Source organism: Sinohyriopsis cumingii, chromosome 10 (genome assembly GCF_028554795.1).
Source record: "Sinohyriopsis cumingii isolate HCF-2022 chromosome 10, ASM2855479v2, whole genome shotgun sequence".
Taxonomy (NCBI): domain Eukaryota; kingdom Metazoa; phylum Mollusca; class Bivalvia; order Unionida; family Unionidae; genus Sinohyriopsis; species Sinohyriopsis cumingii.
The window spans coordinates 15864615-15889397 of record NC_142970.1 but is presented as its reverse complement, the minus strand read 5'-3'; the positions used below and the strand labels follow the sequence as shown (position 1 = coordinate 15889397).

At 34.7% G+C, this 24783-nt stretch overlaps 1 protein-coding gene across 1 annotated transcript in view; it reads right to left on the bottom strand.

The window, feature by feature from the left end:
- Window positions 1–15102: 15102 nt before the first annotated feature.
- Window positions 15103–24783, bottom strand: part of LOC149789645 (uncharacterized) — a 51357-nt gene continuing 41676 nt past the window's right edge. Inside the window, exons 8-9 of the mRNA XM_089973082.1 lie at window positions 21948–22668; window positions 15103–21401 (exon numbers count right to left, since the gene is read on the bottom strand). Coding sequence (XP_089829208.1) covers window positions 21325–21401; window positions 21948–22668 — 798 coding nt within the window. The 3' untranslated portion in view covers window positions 15103–21324. The remainder of the gene's footprint in view (window positions 21402–21947; window positions 22669–24783) is intronic.

Below are 24783 nucleotides of genomic sequence, written 5' to 3'. Positions count from 1 at the left end.
AAACACATACCAATACAACGACATGACTTTTCAAAGCACACAGTATTAGGTAATGTGACTGTCAGAGATTTATATGAACCTGGTGAACCTGAAGGCGGTAAAAAAGAGCAACTGATCTTATTTGGAGTATTACGACACATACAATTTTTAGCGTGGTAAGATCCACGGGTAGCTCTGCAATCTACAGATTAGATTCAACTACTCCTCAACGTGGATTTGTACGCGAGGAATTACAAGCAATTCCTGAAGACACACAATTACCACCGCGTTCACTTTTGTAAACTAGCACCTCGACGTCGATTACATTCAAGATAGGGCCGGCATTACAATTTTGTGTGTATGACCAAGACTACTATTAATTCTGTCTACGGTAAATTGTCTTGGATTATTTTTTGAATACTGCCAAAGCATGAATGTGTTACAGCTCGCACGATGATTAGTCTGTCTTTGTTTTAATGTCATGATGAATTCAGCATCGAGATCAATGTCGCGCTTATTTTGGTTTTGTCACACTGTTTAAAACTAATTATTTTCTTACTATGTCATCGCCATTGCCAGCAATGGTTTCCTGAGTTTGATTATTATTTTCTGTGAAGTCTTTGACAATTCTCCGCAGCTGAGATAGTCTTCTGACTCGACACACTGACAGATAAACTAAGTCTGACTATTCGATACGATCATCGACGATCCAAACATTTGTATCAGAGATGGTTAATCCTTGTGATGAATGAATTGTCATTGCGTATCCTAGCGTCCATGGAGTTTTGTCCATAGCTAACGCGCCCTCACCAGCACTGACATGAATTAAAACAATATAATTTAATAGATTTTGTTTCTCTGACGATCCTGGTATATCAACGTCGATAGTATGTCGTCGCGTATCTGCTGGTCGATAACACAAAGGTATGGGTACATTTGAAAAAAATTTCTTTATGAAACATAAATAATTGTTGTTGAAGTGTATCACGAACTATCTACTTGCCACTATCAAATCATCTGGTCTTCATAAATTCCAAAAATTGTTAATAGGAGTTTCTGAAATTATTTCACGCATTAATTCACACTGGATTTTATTCGATTGTAGACTGGTTAATTTCTTAAACGCTCTTAATTCTGGATCAAGCGTTCTATGGTCATCATTTAATTCTTCATTATAATCTACAAAATTCCTCAGCCATTTATGTGGAGACAAACCAACAAAAGGCGGTGATTGACCATGATCGCCACACATTATTACAGCAGTATTTTTTGTAATTAACCAATAAAAAAATATTTTTAACGTTTATAATGAAATAGTGCATATTTCATCCCAAACAATAATCATTGGAATATATTCGTTCAGGAGTCCATTTATCTCCCCTCCATCGAAAGAATTTATGATAAGTGTATGATTTAATATTTCTTTCTTTCATTCCTCTTGCGAGTCTGTGTGTAGGTGTTACTATAACTATATCAAAATTCCGAAATAATTTAATCACACGAGTTGTTTTACCAGAACTCCAGGCCCATTGAGATAAACTGTTTTATGTCTATCTTCAGGATCGAATACAGATGGTGCTGATGACAATTTTCATATTTGATTTTTTTGGTAATAAATATTCTTAATTTCAACGCCGGCGGATTCAGAATAATTAAGTATATTTGCTTGTTTTATTCTCCATTCACCCCATGAAGCATAAGTGCCGATATGTAGTTGTTCTAGTAATCCTGTATTTTTTTATTGATTTAAAATATATCCGTGGTGACTCTGAGGGCAAACTCAGAAATTCTAGTTATCATCGACAATAGATTAATCGAAACGTAAGCGAGTACTGAAAGATCTTAAATGAGAACACTGCGGTGACCCACCATCAATATAACTCACAAATGTACCTAACTTAGTTCCATTTGGCAAGAAAACTGTTTCTTGATTGATAAACGTATTTGTATTCGTTGTATGAGCAATTATAAAATCTAGTTCAGCATTATCCATAATCAGTCTTGTACAATGTCCTTTACGATCATACGATCCTCCTTAGGTGAATTTACCGAATAATTTTCTGCCGAGATCTTTTGTGATTCTTATTCTCAAAATCAGTTATATCAGGATTTTCATCATCAGAATATTTCTTTTGTTGTGGTAACCAAATTTCTTTCTGCAGACGCTATGATATAATTGCTTCACTTACTGTTAATTACAATATTATTTTTACATAAAGCATATATCGCAATAATACTGTTGGTGCCCACATTTTGTCTGCCAAACCAGACATAACAAATCGGATGAAGATTTTCAGCAAACTTAATTGACTCGATACAAGCGAATACAGTTAAACAAAAATCTGGTAATGGTCCGTTTATCGATACTCTAATCATCTCGTGTGTTGGATATTCAAATCGTTCCAAATACTTAGAACACTCTCCAATTACCAAGAAAACTTCCCGGATAACATGCAACCACATCAACCGAAATAACATCTCTATAATCGCTTTTAGTATTCCATAATCCACCGTGTGCTTATTCGATACAACTGCTTTATATATCTTCAGGAAAATCCAATCGTGTTGGCTTCCACGAATTGTTCTCTCTAGCAAAATGAGCAGCAACTGACGGAGCAGCAACACAATTACTGAGCAATTGTTCAGCATAGTCATGCAAGATTTTTCATTTTTTCATGGAGAAATTCTGTGCGATAAATATCTCCATTAGGGCGTACAAACTGATCATAGTTTCCATTATCTGAACTTTGAAATAACTAAACGGATACAGGACCATTCTCATTTATTTCATTAATTAAATCAAATATATTTCCTTGGTAAAATTTAACAACTTGATTTCGTGGAAATATTGTTACTGCATTGATCCACGCCTGCGCATTATGATCAATAATTTCTATCGAAGCTTCTTTCGATTTATACTTTGATTCGTACAAAGCTGTCCAGGTTATTGTTCTTACCTTTATTGGGAATTTTAATTTCTTTCCTAATTCAGCAACATCGTTTATTGTAGCTCCTATATCCTTGACTGATTCAGCCCATTTGTTTATATTTTCACGTCGCTGATCCGTTAAATCATTTCCACGTATCGCGTTTGTAAAATGTTCCGTTACCGTTCGGCTACACAATTTAGCCATGACAATTTAATCGGTTTTAGATCATGAAAGCTGGGTTTATCATTCAATGGATAAATTCCATAAATAACCGCGGTTACAGGATACGCTCTTTCATAATACGGTATGTCAATACCAGACAACATTTATGGTTCGGAATTGTTACTTAATGCAGCAATTTTTTCATTATGAAGGACAGGGTCACATTTGTCACTCATAATCCAAGTATCGTTACTTCCTTAATAAACTTTACTGTGAAAAATATTTTTGCCGAAATAATTAATAATCATCGCTGTTTGTTGTTCGTTCATTGTAACATCGACACCATCATTGTTGCGTATGATTTTGAACATTGACCACGCCTGAGTTTCGCCATCTACGCAAAATTCTTTTTTAAGCATTACGAATACATGTAATCAGAGTTCCGTCGGATTAATCAGAGCTCGCCTCCGCAAGTCAGGGGTTCTTCTATCAAGAACGAAACTAATTTTAATCGCTGATAATATTTCATCTATATTATAATAATTTCAAGTTAAATATTATATAATGATTCAAACAAGGAATGAATGCAAATGGCTTATTATAGCTTTTACAACTCCCTGTAACCAAGCTTGCGTAAACGAATTCTCCAGATATCATTTACAAATTGTACAGAGAGAGAGAGAGAGAGAGAGAGAGTTTAGGACCTAAACCGTGTTTGAAATGTGGTGTTGGAGTTAGAGGAAACACGCAGTTATGTGTGCAATGTGGTGGTTAAAAATTCAGAGAGCTCAGAAGATATTATGATAAAAAGATAACACTGATAATAATGACTAAGATATAAGAAATGCAGAAAACTATCTAGCTAGATTTACAAATAATTATTTAAACAAATAATATTATTACATAAATAGAATAGAAAGAATTTGTGAAGCATCCTATCATCAAGGATTACGAGGTGATGGTATCATCAGGCACTGTCGAGCAAAAAAACCAGTCGGTTTTGTCATTAATGTTGGTTATCTCATGTTTAGTTTTGGAAAGAAAAATTATCTTTGTCAGAAATTTATTTATGAGTCTTTTCACGGGGTAATCGAAACGGTCTTGTGATTGATCATATTGATGGACAAATACTCCATAACTCTTTAGATAATTTACGAGCCAAAATTGTAGATTTGGTAATACTGGAAATTTTAAAAAACTGGAAAAACCGGTAAATCCGTAAATACAGAAACTGGTGAAGAAATAATATTTCAGTCAATAAATGCAGCTGAAAAATATTTAGATATTACAAAATTATATTATATCGTCTTGGTTGAGGAATACAATTTAAATCTATCTGTTATATAACGAATTACGAAAATATTAATTATATCATTTCTGCAATTAAAAAATAAAAAAGATGGCATAAAATTTAACTTGATACAGAAATAATTATCTGTGATTTTGAATTATTACAGACACGTAAATTTGATGATAGATATGCACTATCAGCAGATTTATGAGGTTCATCCAACAGTACATGTTCCAATCTTTGGCTACTGTGAAAGATGCAGAAGTTAAAAAATTGGTACATCTCTCAAACGTGATTGGGAAAATTAGATCAAAATTAGTTCTGGAATATAAAACAAAAAAACTATTAACGCGCACGTGAGGCAGTTGAAAAAGTTTATGTCAGATAACAATGACAAAATTATTGATGAATAGTAAAGGGGATTTTGAAAGTAAAATTAGTGTCGAAAATGAAAATTAATGGCAACTGGAGTCGTGGTTAATTATCCTTTGACTTTGTCAAGGGGTTTAGATTTTTTTATTCTACCTGATTATGATTATGTAAATTTTTATTTTTTTCTGTTTTTGATTAGATTTTCATTATGTTAGTACCATTTACCCCATCAATATGTAAAATCTTACTCATTTTCATTATTTTAATACTATTTACCCCATCAAACTTATAAAATCTAACTGATTTTCATTATTTTAATACTATTTACCCCATCAAAATTATAAAATCTGACTGATTTTCATCATTTTAATACTATTTACCCCATCAAAATTATAAAATCTGACTGATTTTCATCATTTTAATACTATTTACCCCATCAAACCTATAAAATGTAACTGATCTTCATTATTTTAATACTATTTACCCAATCAAAATTTAAAATCTGATTTTCATCATTTTAATACTATTTGCCCAACAAACTTATAAAATCTGACTGATTTTCATCATTTTAATACTATTTACCCATCAAACTTATAAAATCTGACTGATTTTCATCATTTTAATACTATTTACCCAATCAAAATTTAAAATCTAACCAATTTTCAGTATTTTAGTAGCATTTACAACATCAAACTTATAAAATCTAACCGATTTTCATTATTTTAGTACCATTTACCCCATCAAAATTTAAAATCTAAATGAAATTAGAAGCTCAAAAAAAAAAAGAAAAGTAAAGGAAAAAAAGAGCAACTTGTAAGGAGGATTTAAAATCGCTGCAAAAGGTACAGAACTAAACTTTCAAACGAACCCACTGGGCAGGGATGTGAATAATTAACTTATACCATCAATACACAGTGGCCGTTAGTCTGTGTTAAGTCTGTGTTAAGTCGGTTGGAAATGCTAGTATGAAAAATTGCATATAATGTCAGCAGAATATATGTAAAGTATGTTCAGTGTATCTTTGATATATAAATCGTATACATTTTTCATTAAAAGGGAACTCGGCAAGCCTCGTTTTCTTCCAATGATCAATTTATCCAAGCATCCATCCCTCCATACACTGGCACATAAGCTGAAAATCGGCGTGTTTTGATCTAAGAAAGGTCTTCAACTGGGGATAAAGTCACACACAAAGAATGACACTATGAGACAATTAAACCTTCACATTTTTGCACAGGAAAGCAAAACTATGCAAACTAAGGGAGATGTTAGTACCATTTTTATATGTCTTTGGTATGACCTGGCCAAGGTTCGAACCCTTGACCTCCCGCATCCGAGGCGAACTCTCCAACCACTAGTCCAAATGAGACATTAAGATGCGAGGTAAAATCGATATAGCAATATACTGCTTAGCTTCACATATTTCGCAGGTTATTACTCGAAAGTTGGATCACCAACAGCGACAACAAATAACAAAATAGCTCCGAAGTTACTTCTTAATGGCATCAAATAACGTATGAGGCCTTTAAATGAATTATAATTTAATATATGCGTTAATAATAAAAATAATAATACAACTGACTTTGATACAATTTTTTACACACACACACACACAGATATATATATATATATATATATATATATATATATATATATATATATATATATATATATATATATATATATATATATATAACATCCAATATGTAATAGGCAACAAGCACGAGGTCTGTCTCGGTGCCTTTCTTCTACCAAGACTTAGGAAAGCGCCGAGTTATAACAGCTTATGTGGTACGTTTTTAGTTACCAAAGATTATGTTAATTGTAATTTAGCTATTAATATTTTCGGCAAAATACGGCATACCTAGGACAGACAACTCTTCTTAAGCAGCTCTCGAGAGGCAGACAGTCTTAATTGTGTCTGCAATCCGGAAAGTTCTCTTTTTATTTTAGGCATGAAATTGTTATTGTTTGAAAATAGCAATTTTAACCACTTTGTTCTTTAGCAATATTACATTCTTTTATGAAATACTGGGTGAATATAAGAACTCTAAGTGTTGGATGTTCTAAATAATTGCAATTATCTATCTTCTAATGGCGTGAAATTGTTGCCTTAAGATTAAGTATGATAAATTAAAATATAAGCAAAGTGCTTGGCTGAATTTAATGGACAATTGACCGAAAAGAGTCTTGTTGACTTTGTGTTTTGCGGCACAGAAACAAAAGTACACGTGGTTCGAGGAAAAAAATGCCACTTGCATAGTTGTTATGAAGATATCCTGATTTTTTCACTTCGTACAGTGTGATCAGAGTGAATCGAAATAAAATCATAGTTATCAAGTTTGAAAATTTATTTAGATACCTTGTTTTCTTTCTGTAATAAGTACACAGCTTTGTAACGTATTTGCTGGGCATTCCTAACTCTTGAAAACAGGCCTATACATATACCATATACAACAGGTATTGGTTTAACTCATGCGAACATACTTGCATTAATTATGTAAAGACACAATAGGTTCATTGATTTTGAGCTCCAGATTACACAGTCAAGAGAAATTCTTTTAAAGTATAACCCTTTTTCTGATTGACACATTCCACCATCTTCCAGAGCATCGGGTCAGTGATATATATATATATATATATATATATATATATATATATATATATATATATATATATATATATATATATATATATATATATATATATATATGTGTGTGTGTGTGTGTGTGTGTGTGTGTGCATGTGTGAATCAACACATACCACTTCACTATTACAGTTTAAACTACAATTACTTAACAGTTATACTGCTACTACTACTGTAGACGATACAGATGTTATTGTGAATTGCAGTTGTGTATATTATGTATGCATATTAAATTGTGTATGCGTATGAACTATGTTTGAATGAGTATGTGTGCGTGTGCGTGTGTATATGTGAATGTGAGAGAACAAAAATGAACCATTTAATTTTCTTTCCTATTTCTCCCAACTTTCCCCACTTCTTTTTCTTCAGTGCAGGAGAGGGAATTGTTGGTTAAATTTATATCAGCATTTAGATTTGTATAACTTAGTTGGAGGAAATATAACTACACAACTCGAACAAGAACTCTCTAAAAGAAGTGTCAAGGAGATAAAGTTATTATTAGGATTCATATATATATATATATATATATATATATGTGTGTGTGTGTGTGTGTGTGTGTAAGAATGTATATACGTATGAATGTGTGGATGGATGGATGGATGGATGGATGAGTGTGTATGCGTATTTATGTATGAATGTACACATGCATGCTTGTATGCATGTATGTATCTATGCATGTAAGTATGAATGTGTGAATGTATGTATGTGTGTATGTCTGTACGTGTGTATGTATCACAACTTAGACAAGAAATCTCTAAAAACAAGTGTCAGAGATAAGGTTATTATTAGGATTCATATTGTTGTTGTGGGGTTTATCGCAATTTTTCAGTACGCGATAGAAAGAACCACCGACCCACGAGAAGCTACTGGCAAGTTTTCTCACATTGTCCGAATCTGAGACTCGAACCCACGCAGCCAGAGGTGAGATGGCAGTGATCCGTAACGGAGAGCGCTTTAGACCACTCGGCCACTCGGGGCCCCAGGATTCATGTATGTATGTATGAATGTGTGAATGTATGTATGAATGTGTGAATGTATGTATGTATGTATGTCTGTGTGTATGTATGTACGTGCATATGTATGTATGATGTAAGCATGTATGTGTGTATGTATGTATGTATGTATGAATGAATGAATGTATGTATGTATGTATGTATGTATGTGTGTATGTATGTACGTGCATATGTATGTATGATGTAAGTATGTGTGTATGTATGTATGTATGTATGTATGTATGTATGTGTGGTCTTCTAGTTGTTGTCATAATAGTGTTGACCTGATCATTGTTTTTATATGTGTTGGAGCAGCATAGCGAATGTTTTTGTATGCGTGTGTGTGATTTGGATTTTTAACGTAGCTTTAATATTTATCAGTCGCTACGATGTTTGAAGAGTGACAGTTTATAATGACGTTTAGCACTTGGGATCATGCCCAGTCACAATTATCCTAACACAAGGCTGACCAGTCCTAACACTAATCTCTTAATGTTGTATGATTAGACATGTCTGTACTGAGCTATGCATAAAGTACACTGAGCTTTGAATGAAGTATGATGTGATATGTCAAATTGCACATTCTGTCCCAATCAATACATTGACTAGGTTTGCACAATTATATACCTTGAATCATACACACACTCACTAATAAAACAAGAGAAACAAAGTGTTAACAGTATTAATACTACTATTACTACTACAACAACAACAACTACTACTACTACTAATGATAATAATAATAAAAACGATATCTAATTACTTCATCTAGAAATGTTGACTCAAATAGCTTCAGGATCTAATATAGTATGTGGCCTTCTGTTAGGCGAGGAATAAACGATATAAACAATGCGCTGCATCTGGCTACATTGTTATTTACAACAGTATATATATCTATATATATATAAACTAATGCAATAAATATAGCTTAACACACGTATCATTATTCTGGAATATGAAACAAGTGTATTGCTTGTAACATACTGACAAGCGTAAGTGACTATGTTCAAGCTTGTATCATACTGACAAGCGTAAGTGGGCAATTTCCAGCGTGTAAGATACTAACAAGTGTATGTGAACATGTTAAGCCTGTAACATACTGACATGCGTATGTGAGCATGTTCAAGGCTGTAACATACTGACAAGTGTAAGTGAGCATGTTGAAGCCTGTTAACATAATGACAAGTATAAGTGAGCATGTCCAGGCCTGTAACATACCGACATGCGTATGTGAGCATGTTCAAGGCTGTAACATACTGACAAGAGTAAGTGAGCATGTTAAAGCCTGTAAGATACTGGGAAGTGTATGTGAGCATGTCAAAGCCTGTAAGATACTGACATACATAAGTGAGCATGTTCAAGACCGTAACGTACTGACAAGTGTAAGTGAGCATGTTCAAGCCTGTAAGATACTGACATGAATATGTGAGCATGTTAAGGCCTGTAAGATACTGACAAGCGCAAGTGAGCATCTTCAAGGCTGTAACATATTGACAAGTGAGCATGTTCAAGCCTGTAACATACTTACAAGTGTAAGCGAGCATGTTAAAGCAAGTTGTTGTTGTTGTAGTTTTTAAAGCCAATTTTCAGCACACGATAGGCTATACATGGTGGCCAGTATTAACGGTGGAGGAAGAACCCGGAAAATCCCCAGAAAGAAGCAACCGGCAAGCTTTCTCAAATACACAAATTGGTCGAATCTGAGACTCTAACTGATGCAGACAGCGGTGAGATGGCAGTGATCCGTAATGGAGAGCGCTTTAGAACACTCGGCGCCCTGTTAAAGCCTGTAACATACTGACAAGTGTAAGTGAGCATGTTCAAGACTGTAACAGACTGGCAAGTGTAGGTGAGCGTGTTCAAGTCTGTAACAAACAGACAAGTGTAAGTGAGCATGTTCAAGCCTGTCACATAATGACAGGTATAAGTGAGCATGTCCAGGCCTGTAACATACTGACAAGTGTAACTGAACATGTTCAAGATTGTAACATACTGGCAAGTGTAAGTGAGCATGTTCAAGCCTGTAACATAATGACAAGTGTAAGTGAGCATGTTCTAGCCTGTAACATACTGACAAATCTGTGTGAGCATGTTAAAGTCTGAAACATACTGACAAGTGTAAGTGAGCATGTTCAAGCCTGTAAGATACTGACAACCGTAAGTGAGCATATTAAATGCTGTAACATACTGACAGGCATAAGTGAGCATGTTAAAGCCTGTAACATACTAACAAGCGAGCATGTTCAATTTTCTGTAATATACTGACAACTGTTAGTGAGCATGTTCAAGCCTGCAACATACCAGCATCTATAAATAAGCATCTTCTAGCCTGTAATATACTGACAAGTGTAAGTGAGCACCATAAAGCCTGTAACATACTGACAAGTGTAAATAAACATATTAAAGCCTGTAACATATTGACAAGCGTAATTGAGCATGTTAAGGTCTGTAACATAGTAACAAGTGTAAGTGAGCATGTTCAAGCTTCAAACATACTGGCATATGTAAGTCAGCATGTTCAAGGCTGTAACATACTGACAAGTGTAAGTGAGCATGTTAAAGCCTGTAACATATTGACAAGTGTAAGTGAGCATGTTGAAACCTGTAACATACTGGCAAGTGTAAGTGAGCATGTTCTAGCCTGTAACATATTGAGAAGCGTAAGTGATCATGTTAAAGCCTGTAACATACTGACAAGTGTAATCGAGCATGTTAAAGCCTGTAATATATTGACAAGCGTAGGTGAGAATGTTAAAACCTGTAACATACTGACAAGTGTAAGTGAGCATGTTCAAACCTGTAAGGTATTGACAAGTGTAAGTGAGCATGTTCAAGCCTGTAACATATTGACAAGTGTAAGTGAGCAGGTTAAAGCATGTAACATACTTATAAGTTTAAGTGATCATCTTCAAGGCAGTAACATACTGGCATGTGTAAGTGAGCATGTTGAAGCCTGTAAGATATTGACAAGCGTAAGTGAGCATGTTAAAGCCTGTAACATATTGAGAAGTGTAAGTGAGCATGTTCAAGCCTGTAACATACTGATAAGCATAAGTGAGCATGTTAAAGCCTGTAACATACTGACAAGTTTAAGATACTGACAAATGTAAATGAGTTCAATCCTGTAACATACTGACAAGTGTAAATGAGTATGGTAAAACATCTAACATACTGACATGTGAAAGTGAGCATGTTCATGCCTGTAACATACTGGCAAGTGTAAGTGAGCATGTTAAAGCCTGTAACATATTGACAAGTGTAAATGAGCATGGTAAAACATCTAACATACTGACACGTGAAAGTGAGCATGTTCTAGCCTGTAACATACTGAGAAGTGGAAGTGAGAATGTTCAAGCCTGTAACATACTGGCAAGGGTATTTGAGCATGTTCAAGCCTATAACATACTGACAAGTGTAAGTGAGCATGTTAAAGCCTGAAACATACTGACAAGTGAAAGTGAGCATGTTCAAGCCTGTAACATACTGACAAGTGTTTGTGAGCACGTTCATGCCAGTAACATACTGACAAGTGTAAGTGAGCATGTTCAAGGCTGTTACATTTTGACAAGCATTAGTGAGCACGTTAAAACCTGTAACATGTTGACATGCATAAGGGTGCATGTTAAAGCCTGTAAGATACTGACAAGTGTAAGTGAGCATGTTCAAGCCTGTAAGATATTGACAATTGTAAGTGAGCTTGATCAAGCCTGTAATATACTGACAAGTGTAAGTGAGCATGTTCAAACCTGTAACATACTGACAAGTGTAAGTGGGCATGTTCAGGCCCGTAAGATAATGACAACCGTAAGTGAGCATATTAAATGCTGTAACATACTGACAGGCATAATTGAGCATGTTAAAGCCTGTAACATACTATCAAGCGTAAGTGAGCATGTTCAATCCTGTAATATACTGACAACTGTAAGTGAGTATGTGTAAGTGAGTATGTTCAAGCCTGTAGCGTACCGACATCAATAAATAAGCATCTTCTAGCCTGTAATATACTGACAAGTGTAAGTGAGCATCATAAAGTCTGTAACATACTGACAAGTGTAAATAAGCATATTAAAGCCTGTAACATATTGACAAGCGTAATTGAGCATGTTAAGGCCTGTAACATACTAACAAGTGTAAGCGAGCATGTTCAAGCCTGTAACATACTGGCATATGTAAGTGAGCATGTTAAAGCCTGTAACATACTGACAAGTGTAAGTGAGCATGTTAAAGCCTGTAACATACTGACATGTGTAAGTGAGCATCTTGAAGCCTGTAACATACTGACAAGCGTAAGTCAGCATGTGAATGCCTGTAATATACTGACAAGTGTAAGTGAGCATGTTCTAGCTTGTAACATACTGACAAGTGTAAGTGATCATGTTAAAGCCTGTAACATACTGACAAGGGTAAGTGAGCATGTTGAAGCCTGTAACATACTGACAAGGGTAAGTGAGCATGTTGAAGCCTGTAATATATTGACAAGCATAAGTGAGAATGTTAAAGTCTGTAACATACTGACAAGTGTAAGTGAGCATGTTCAAGCCTGTAAGATATTGACAAGTGTAAGTGAGCATATTCAAGCCTGTAACATACTGTCAAGTGTAAGTGAGCATGCTAAAGCCTGTAACATACTTATATGTTTAAGTGAGCATGTTCAAGGCTGTAACATACTGGCATGTGTAAGTGAGCATGTTGAAGTCTGTACCAAACTGACAAGTGCAAGTGAACATGTTAAAGCCTGTAAGATATTGACAAGCGTAAGTGAGCATGTTAAAGCCTGCAACATACTGACAAGTATAAGTGAGCATGTTAAATCCTGTAACATACTGACAAGTGAGCATTTTAAAGCCTGTAATGTATCGACAAGCGTATGTGAATATGTTCAAACCTGTAACATACTGACAAGTGTAAGTGAGCAGGTTGAAGGCTGTAACATAATGACAAGCCTAAGTGAGCATGTTAAAACCTGTAACATACTGACAATTGTAAGTAAGCATGTTCAAGCCTGTAATATACTGACAAGTTTAAGTGAGCATGTGAATGGCTATAACGAACTGACAAGCGTTAGTGAGCATGTTAAAGCCTGCAACATACTGACTACTGTAAGTGAGCATCTTCAAGCCTGTAAGATACTGACAAATGTAAATGAGTTCAAGCCTGTAACTTACTGACAAGTGTAAATGAGCATGGTGAAAAATCTAACATACTGACAAGTGAAAGTGAGCTTGTTAATGCCTGTAACATACTGGCAAGTGAAAGTGAGCATGTTAAAGCCTGTAACTTACTGACAAGTCTATTTGAGTATGTTCTGTCCTGTAACATACTGAGAAGTGGAAGTGAGCATGTTAAAGCCTGTAACATACTGACAAGTGTAAGTGAGCATGTCAAAGCTTGAAACATAATGAGAAGTGTAAGTGACGATGTTCAAGCCTGTAACATACTGACAAGTGTAAGAGAGGATGTTCAAGCCTGTAACATACTGACAAGTGTAAGTGAGCACGTTAAAGAATGTAACATAGTGACAAGTGTAAGTCAGCATGTTCAAGCCTGTAACATACTGACAAGCATAAGTGAGCATGTTAAAGCCTGCAACATACTGAGAAGTGTAAGTGAGCATGTTCAAGCCTGTAACATACTGACAAGTGCAAGTTAGCACATAAGCTCATATTAAAAATCAAATTGTATTTAAAATTAATGTGAGATAAAATTACATAACAGATAAAATGAGGTTGAATATAAATTGTTTACAACTGTTTGACTCTCTTATGATTTCTGCCATTTGAGACACTAATTACAAAAAGGAAATGCCAGAAGCATGCATTTTGACACTGGGAATGTTCTTTCATACTAGTGTACCAATATATTGAATTCTCATTTCAAACAAGTCAGTATTTGGCTTTGATATAATGCATTTTTTAGTTCTAACAGACCTTACATTAAGCATTCAATCAGGATCTCTTTGGTAAAAACTGTTTCTTAGACAGGAATGGCTTTTCTGAACACTTTATACACACAAGTGATGAAACAGTGGTATAATGCACTGGCTTTAAAGATAACAGTCATCACGCCTCCGTACACATAGGTTCAAGTCTCAGGCTTGGAGAGTGTGGGTATGTGATTTTATTTTTTTTTTTGTACCAGATATACATGCTACATGTTACCATGTATAGTCTATCATGTGCTGAAAATGTCTTTGAACGAAAATATTATCCTGAAAATTGTCTATGAATTGATCTAGAATTAGTTGGCATCCCTTATTTGCGGTCCAAATAGTTTATATATCCAGTACTTAGAAGCAATATCCCAAATCACAGTAAAACAGTCCCAATATGGCTAAACATAACCTTTATAAAATATAACCCTTTACTGAAAGCAATAACTTCCATGAGTAGCCAAAAATTATGTGAATACACCAATTATATTCTTATCTACTTATACATGAAGAAATTTATCATGAGAGGTCATATTAAGGTTATCATTGTCAAACTTGAAAAATAGTTTGACACTATCTACCCTTGCTCATTTTTATTGTAACCAGTATGGCTTTTGTTTTCTCTGTCTTCCTTGCACCATAAATCATGTCTGTTAAGAGCATGTTGTAAGTTATTACAAGTTCAGTTTTGGTTTCACTCATCTCAATTAGGACAGTGTCCTTTGCATAGAGGTCAGTGGATGAACTAGAATATCCTAGCATAAGGGGTAAGTCATTAATAAACATTAAAATAACAAATCTGTGGACACAATTCATTTTTATTTTACTTTCAGAAATGTGACTATTTAAAGATCCAGTAGATTTTCAGTTTGTCAGGCAAAATGTCATGGTCTACGAGAACAAATGCTGTGTGAAAATAAACCACATTGTTCTCTTTTATCTCTTCATGTACAAATGAAGTTATCTATTTCACAATTTTTAGAGCTGAAAGAGTTCATTTAGTAGAGCACTGGATATGTAATCCTAGTGTCATGGGTCCAATACCCAGCAAGAACATTCAAAGTATGTTGGTCTGTTCTTGAAAAAAGCATTTTGTCCCCAGTTCCTTGGCATGATGAATCCAATAATGTTAGAATTGCAGTTAAACTGGCCAATTAAGAATTCTTTTTCTTTCAATTGTCAATATTACACAATGTTTTTAAGAAGGGTGACTCTTGTATGGAAAAGGATAGTAAATGCCTGGACAATTTATGATTAGTCTGTGGTGTTGATCTCTGTGTGTGGAGTTGATATATCCATACATTAACTAGCCCATTATATTGATCCCAATGTGTAAATTGGTTGAGTTGATATATCCATACATTTACTAGCCCATTATATTGATCCCCTGTGTAAAGTGTGTGAAGTTGATATATCCTTACATTATATTGATCCCCTGTGTAAAGTGTGTGAAGTTGATATACCCTTACATTATATTGATCCCCTGTGTAAAGTGTGTGAAGTTGATATATCCTTACATTATATTGATCCCCTGTGTAAAGTGTGTGAAGTTGATATATACATACATTATATTGATCCCCTGTGTAAAGTGTGTGAAGTTGATATATCCTTATATTATATTGATCCCTTGTGTAAAGTGTGTGAAGTTGATATATACATACATTATATTGATTCCCTGTGTAAGGTGTGTGAAGTTGATATATCCTTATATTATATTGATCCCTTGTGTAAAGTGTGTGAAATTGATATATGTATACATTATATTGATCCCCTGTGTAAAGTGTGTGAGGTTGATATATCCTTACATTATATTGATCCCCTGTGTAAAGTGTGTGGAGTTAATATATCAATATATTAACTTGCCTATGGTATTGATAACAGTGTGCAAGGTGTGTGTAGGTGATATATTTATATACCAACTACCCCATGGTATTGATCACCTGTATAAAGTGTGTGGAGTTTATATAGTTATATACCAACTAGCCCATTATATCGATCCCCTGTGTAAAGTTTTTTTTGTTGATATTTGTATATACCAACTTGCTTATGGTATTGATCCCAGTGTGTAAAGTGTATTGAGTTGATATATTTATATGCCAACTAGCCCATGGTATTGATTCCAGTGAGTACATTTTTGAATGAACCGAAATCAGAATTTCGTTTTACCTACATATTTTTTAGTGCACTTTCAAATGATCTGAAATCAGAATTTCGTTTTACCTACATATTTTTAGTGCACTTTCAAATGATCTGAAATCAGCATTTTGTTTTACCTACATATTTGCAGTGCATTTTATAATGTGAGGTAGACAGCAAATAACGTTTCCTTTTCTGTGTAAATATATGGTGTAAGCACACTTGAAGGATAGGCTATATAACCAAGATTGCTGATTTAATAAAGTAGTTTTCCAGAATGCGTACCTGTTTGATATTTAACTGTTAATTTAAGACCACTGCTGTTTTGAAGAAATTCCATGGTATACCAGTAACCTTTAGTTTGGTTGTAATGCATTTAATTGACATGTACTTTGGTAAAAATTATGATATAAACTTTAGTTGGTAGCAATTAATTATGTTAGCTCAGTGGTTTACAAAGTCATGTTGAAATGTACTAGTTTGTTTTACAAGATTAAATTTATGCTTTTTAATTCGGAGCGTTTCGTGGATGAAAAGAACAATATAGCAGGTAAGAGTGTTTATTTGTGGGTTTACGGTAAATGTCAATGCCAAAAGATTTCTTTGCGTGTACTAAAGGTGGCAAGAAAAGCGAAAGGCTCTTTTGAAAATCCAGACTGGCAAGGTAGAAATCTGAATATAAATGAATACAATGGTCATGGATTTGCATGGTTTTCAATGGTTTTCCAAAGCAGTCTGTGGAACAAGCTACTGAAAAAGATCCCCAACCTTCCTGTACTCAAATCATTAAAAATGTTCAACTGAATTTAAATAAATGTTTTGTGAAGAAAAACTGATTTACTACTAATAAAAATATCAAATTCTTATGCATACACTTTTATTAAATATAAAACTAAATATCCAATATGAAAAATCTAAACTATCATATACAAATTTACATCCATGCCAGTGTCACCTGCATGATGTGCAGGTGCAATGTCACTGATGGGAAGGGAGATAATTTAGTTCATATTGGATTTCTTTTACATTGCGAACATCGTAAATCAGATATCTTTATTGTATCAACAACCACAGCTGTGAAAATCGGTAAATAGCTTGAGTTAGTGAGAATGAATAACATATTTGCAAGCTAGATTTTTCCTTTTAATTAGAGACAATATCAAAGCTTTGATTCTGATAGCACACAACACACTATTAAAATTAATAGGATAAAAACAAGTATTGATTAAATGCACCTTTACTTGTATACTTATATCAAACAAGTATACTAACAATGACTGTACTTCAACTCTATGAAAACATAAAAATAACTAAGATGAAAGAAAAAAAAAACATTAATTCCAGTACCATACAATCTGCAGCTATGGTCACTGAACAGGACAATGTTGTCCTTTATTGACAAGTACCCTTCATATACAGGGTCAGTACACGGAGGTGCCTTACATCAGTACTGCTTATGATGCTTGGGGATAATAGTATTTCTACTGAAATAAATAAATGGAGTATAGTAATAGCTACCCGTATAAAATCATCACAAACATATCAATCAAGTCCTCATCACAAACATATCAATCAAGCCCTCATCACAAACATATCAATCAAGCCCTCATCACAAACATATCAATCAAGTCCTCATCACAAACATATCAATCAAGCCCTCATCACAAACATATCAATCAAGCCCTCATCACAAACATATCAATCAAGTCCTCATCACAAACATATCAATCAAGCCCTCATCACAAACATATCAATCAAGCCCTCATCACAAACATATCAATCAAGTCCTCATCACAAACATATCAATCAAGCCCTCATCACAAACATATCAATCAAGCCCTCCCACGTATGGTTTTGTTATAAAAACTAAAGGTGTCTCTTCACACTGGTGGAAATCATAATACCTTTGGAATACTACCAAAAACCTCACAAATCCAGCCCTACCAAGTTTGGTTTCCATTCTAAGAAAATAAAGCTGTGTGTTCACATTGGTGGGATTCATACTACCTTAGAAGCATCATCAAAACCTCACAAATCCAGCCCTACTAAGTTAGGCTTTTGTTACCCCCCCCCCCAAAAAAAAAGAATAACCAAAGGAGATTGCTCATACTGGTGGAAGTCATACGACTGATCACCCTCAGATAGACGTAATGGTGTCGAATCCCATCCATACTTGCTTTTCCACTGATGTACAATGCACCTTCTGCCAGTAGGATGGAACTACAGGGAGGATAGGAATATGTATCCACATTATGATTAGGTGAAATCATTGAAGAAACCTTTCATTCCAAAATGACATTTCATTCTTTCAAATGTATATAAGAGAAATGTCCCGTATTTGCATCGGCTTGGTTAATTTCAGGTACCATTTTTCAGCCCTTACAAGGTCCTTTCAATGACGTGAGGCAAAAGGTCTATGGATAAAAGAGGATACACTATAAATGATTGATTTCCAATAAGATGGAGCCTGTTCTAAGCAATAAAAGAAAATGAGATTGCCAATATATTTAGTCTGCCCATCGCTAATGTAACCCCTTGAAACAGTCTTAGAACAGGAGGTATGGGTCTAGACATTTATAATATCCATGTCTTTTGTGATACTTCACTAGACAGAATAAGCATGCCTTTTCCATCTAGAATGTTACGCTACCAATGACAGGCATTCACTATGGCCTTTATTTATAGGATGCTGACATGCAAACATCAGTCCTGGTAATGTCAGTCTGCCTTAAATATTATAGGACGTGCCGACGGTCCATTGCAAATACATGACTTTAGGGCTAACGACAGAGCTGTGAACATTGTTTGCTACTATTGTCGTTTGTTACATTTGAGAGGTGAAGCCAAAGCTGGAGCTGTACAAAATGACCAAGATAGTTCACCAACTTTTCTTTTCCAATGGAGAGCTCTCGGTTTTGAACGTTCCCTATAAGGAAAACTCTGAATGATAGCTTCTAAATAAGCGACTCTGCTATCTTGCGATTTAATAGCTGATTTTGGATATTATCCCTATGCTGACCAACTTGGAGTTCACATCTGTATGCTAAGATTAACAAAAGTTCCAAACGCCTGACTTCATTCCTTCATTTATATTTAGGACTTGCTAAGGTCATTTCAATATATCTCTTAATTGTCATTAAAACTAAGTCAAAATCTTCATAAACAAAATATGGTAACATGTGATTTTGCAGTACAAGAAATTGCCAGTGCTAATTGGTGCACTTCTATTGTCGAATCTTCAATTTCTAATGTTTGTAGTTTTGCACAATAAGTTCATAAGTTCCAAAGGTGAGCAAATGTTGCATATCGTCCTGAATCCAGTACTATCAAAATAGAAGAAAAACACCATAATTAGTGAAGTTTGATAAGGAGACTGTTCATTGAGGCAGCTATAGGCAGCTATGCCAATGAAATCTTCTTCTTTCATTGTGCTCCTATTTGCCATCATTTAGATTATATTTGATCCCACATTAAATATGCACAAACGATACATCTATGACTTGAATCGCATGACACCCAACACATTTCAGACATGTCATATGAATATCCTCCCTCAGTAGAACAAATGAAAAGAGAGCAAACTTACTAGAGGTTCTACTAAATACACACAACTTTATCTCAGACAAACAAACAAGCAGACAGATAGTTGGAACATACACTTCAATTGTGTGAGAAACCCCTTCAAAGTGCTGTCGTGTAGACTATAACACCTGATACAGGAATTATGTGAGAAACCCCTTCAAAGTGTTGTTGTGTGGAATATGACACCTGATACAGGAATTATGTGTGAAACCCCTTCAAGGTGCTGTTGTGTGGAAGGTAACACCTGATAGAGAAATTTTGTGAGGTCTCTAAAATCAAATGCCGAAGCAGAAGTAGTAACTTAAGTATGGATGGGATTATTGGTGTCAATTCCTCTATCAAACAGCAATCATTCTTGTCTGACTATCGCCTGTTTGAGTAGACAACTTGAGCTTAAAATAGCTAAAATTTAACATGAGAGAGCTGGCTTTGGAGGGTAGTAATCATACTCCTTATTAAAGCAATATTTTTGTTTGATCCAACTGATCAAGATCCCCATTACTGAAACAGTACTCTTTTCATCCAACTGAATGAAGATCCCCATTAATGAAACAGTACTCTTTTCATCCAACTGAATGAAGATCCCATTACTGAAACAGTACTCTTTTCATCCAACTGAATTAAGATCCCCATTACTGAAACAGCACTCTTTTCATCCAACTGAATGAAGATCGCCATTACTGAAACAGTACTCTTTGCATCCAACTGAATTAAGATCCCCATTACTGAAACAGTACTCTTTTCATCCAACTGAATTAAGATCCCATTACTGAAACAGTACTCTTTGCATCCAACTGAATTAAGATCCCCATTACTGAAACAGTACTCTTTGCATCCAACTGAATTAAGATCCCCATTACTGAAACAGTACTCTTTGCATCCAACTGAATTAAGATCTCCATTACTAAAACAGTACTCTTTTCATCCAAAATGAAGCAATATTGCATCAATTAAGAAATCAATGCTAACCTGACTTATATATGCATTCAATGGAAGACGATCACTTACTTGTGATTTTGATGTCCATTATTAATTATGCATATATATTTAAGAGAAGACTGTATCATGTATTCCTGTTATCGAATGTCAACTGGTAATTATATGTATGCATTTAACAGAACTATATTTTGTGCATGTGTTATCGGATGTCCACTATTAATTATAGTTATGCATTTAAGAGAACTGTATCATGTACATATATTCTCTGATGTCCAGTATTATTACATATAAATGTGTTCCCGCCTGTGCACTAAGAACAGTCTTATTATTTTGTACAGCCTTTGATTATATTCTACAGCCTTTTATTATTTTGTACAGCCTTTGAGAACCTCAACCGCTGCTTGAACTGTCTCCAGTGCCGTAAGAATGTTGTCTGCTGCAACTGTAATAAAAAAAGATAAACCCAATTTAGTTTCAAGGATGGGGAACATCAACAAATCTGCAATTTATATATTGATATACCTATACATTTAATGAAAAGTTTTAATGATAAGCAATGAAATGCAGATAATAATAGCAATAATAATGTGCACTTACACGTAATTGTTTGATTCGCATCTATAAAATAGTCAGTTGCTATAAATATACATTTTTGTATACAATTTATATTTCACCCCAAGGCTGAAGAGGGCACAATTAAAGGCTTTTGCTTTATCCTTGATAATAATTAAGAAAATGACTACTTCAGAAAAGAGTAATGGATTTGTGAATATTATAATACTGTATGTTATGGCCTTGCTTTTGGCAGCTATTTTGATTGAGGATATTTTCTAATGTTAAAAATAAAGTAATTTGCATTCCTTCTTTATGACATTTGAAATGTTGTCAGCTGCCCTGTATCTTTATATTTCTAAAACTTAAATATAACTGAAAGAACTGTAATGTTAAATTAACTTCTTTAAAAAGACTGAAATCATTATTCATTTACCATCCACTTGTTTCTTGTACTCCTTGAATGTCTTTTGTAACTCACGGGCTTCATGTGGCGTGATGACCTGGTTCTTACGTTTCTCTAACTCTTCCTTGTAGCCATGGCTGCCAATTACATTTTCAATGTCATCAAGCATATCAGTAATTTTGTTCCAGTAGTCCACAAACTCTTGCTGGCTGATCTTCCCATCCATGGAATGACCGCTTATGCTATTCCTGTACAAACGGATTCTCTCAACACTGGCACCCAGACTTGTATCTCTTGGCTGATCTGCTGGAGGGTTTCCCCAGCGTGTTGTTGGAGCCTGAACAGAGCTTACATTTCTGATTAATGTGTATAACAAAGAAATGTCAAACTGGTCAAGTGTGCCTGTAAAACGACCCTGTGGATCTGGAAAAACCAGTTTAATTTGATCCTTGTTTAGTAAAGCATTCTGCCACTGTCCTGGTCTTATTTGTCTCCTGCTGGTCAGGTTGGCCTGGTTGGCCAGGATCGCTTGAGATATATTAGCATAGGATGCTGGAACTTGGCTCCTAAGAACCTCTCTTGCAGCACTGGCACAAACAGTTGTCAGTGCATTACAAAGGCGAGCATGGTTAATGTGCTCCTCTGTAATAGGTGTATCAGCATCGTCATGACCTTCGTCCTGTTGGTCCTCCTCAGCGTTCGAAGATCCTTGCTGCTCAGTTGGTTGCTGCTGCTGACAGTCTTCTTTGTCCTGTATAAAATGAGAATTTTTAAAATACAGAAACCAAATGACAAAACACCATTTGGAACAGAAAGCTTATAAGTAATAGAAGACAAGTTATTGCTTACAAATGACATTTCTAATCGATCACATGTAGAAATCCCTGATAGAAGTATAACAAAACCAATGACAAATCTGCTTCTGATGGCGAAAAGCATGGCAATAATGATGATGAACAGGATGAATAATACATTAAACAGACAGACTGTAATGTGTACGACATTAGTGTACAATAATAGTACATATTACAATCTGTATAATAGCAGTGTACATTAATCATACAGATGTGTACAATATCAGTGTACATTAAACAAAAATACTATAATGCGAACAGCATCACTGTACATTAAGCATACAGATTATAATGTTCACAACATCAATGTACATTAAACACACAGATTATAATGTGTTCAACATCAATGTACATTAAACATACATATTATATTGTGTACAACATCCATGTACATTATGCATACAGATTATGTGTACAACATCAGTGTGCATTATGCATACAGATTATGTGTACATCTGTGTACATTATGCATACATATTATGTGTACAACATCCATGTACATTATGCATACAGATTATAATGTGTACAACATTAATATGTTTTTTGTCGCTAGTTAAGAAGATATCTTAAACTTTGAATTGGATGGCAAAACCATCAGGTTTTATGACTGCGTAAAAAAGATGTCAAAAACAGAGCTAATTGCAAAATTTTAACCTAAGCATGAACATAAAACAGTTCACCACACGATAAAATGGTGAAGGTGAAAAATTGCTAAAAATTTTAACAAGATATCTTACTCTTTTAAGATAAAAAATAACAGATACAACTTCCAGTTAATAGAACCCTTTGTTGATCAGGACAACCCAAAATCTGCAGACGTCCTGTTAATAGAACCCTTTGCTGCTCATGACAACCCAAAACACAACAACTTCCTGTTAATAGAACCCTTTGTTGCTAAGGACAACCCAAGACCCAACAACGTCCTGTTAATCCAGCCTAGATTCGCTTAGTACAACCTAAAATCCAGCAACTTCCTCCTTTAGTACCATTTTGATGCCTAATACCATTCAAGGACCCAACAACGACCTATTAATGTAGCCTTGTTGTTTAGTACAACCCAAGACCTATAAACTACCTATTGATGTAGTCTTTTGTTGTTTAGTACAACCCAAGACCTAACAACTACCTATTAATGTAGTGTTTTGTTGTTGAGTACAACCCAAGACCTAACAACTACCTATTAACGTAGTCTTTTGTTGTTTAGTACAACCCAAGACCTAACAACTACCTATTAATGTAGTCTTTTGTTGTTTAGTACAACCCAAGACCTAACAACTACCTATTAATGTAGTCTTTTGTTGTTTAGTACAACCCAAGACCTAACAACTACCTATTAATGCAACCTTTTGTAGTTTATTACAACCCAAGACCTAACAACTACCTATTAATGTAGTCTTTTGTTGTTTAGTACAACCCAAGACCTAACAACTACCTATTAATGTAACCTTTTGTTGTTTAGTACAACCCAAGACCTAACAACTACCTATTAATGTATTCTTTTGTTTAGTACAACCCAAGACCTAACAGCTACCTATTAACGTAGTCTTTTGTTGTTTAGTACAACCCAAGACCTAACAACTACCTATTAATGTAACCTTTTGTTGTTTAGTATAACCCAAGACCTAACAACTACGTATTAATGTAACCTTTTGTTGTTTAGTACAACCCAAGACCTAACAACTACCTATTAATGTAACCTTTTGTTGTTTAGTACAACCCAAGACCTAACAACTACCTATTAACGTAGTCTTTTGTTGTTTAGTACAACCCAAGACCTAACAACTACCTATTAATGTAACCTTTTGTTGTTTAGTATAACCCAAGACCTAACAACTACCTATTAATGTAACCTTTTGTTGTTTAGTACAACCCAAGACCTAACAACTACCTATTAATGTAACCTTTTGTTGTTTAGTACAACCCAAGACCTAACAACTACCTATTAATGTAGTCTTTTGTTGTTTAGTACAACCCAAGACCTAACAACGTCCTGTTTACTTAAATTTTTCTGT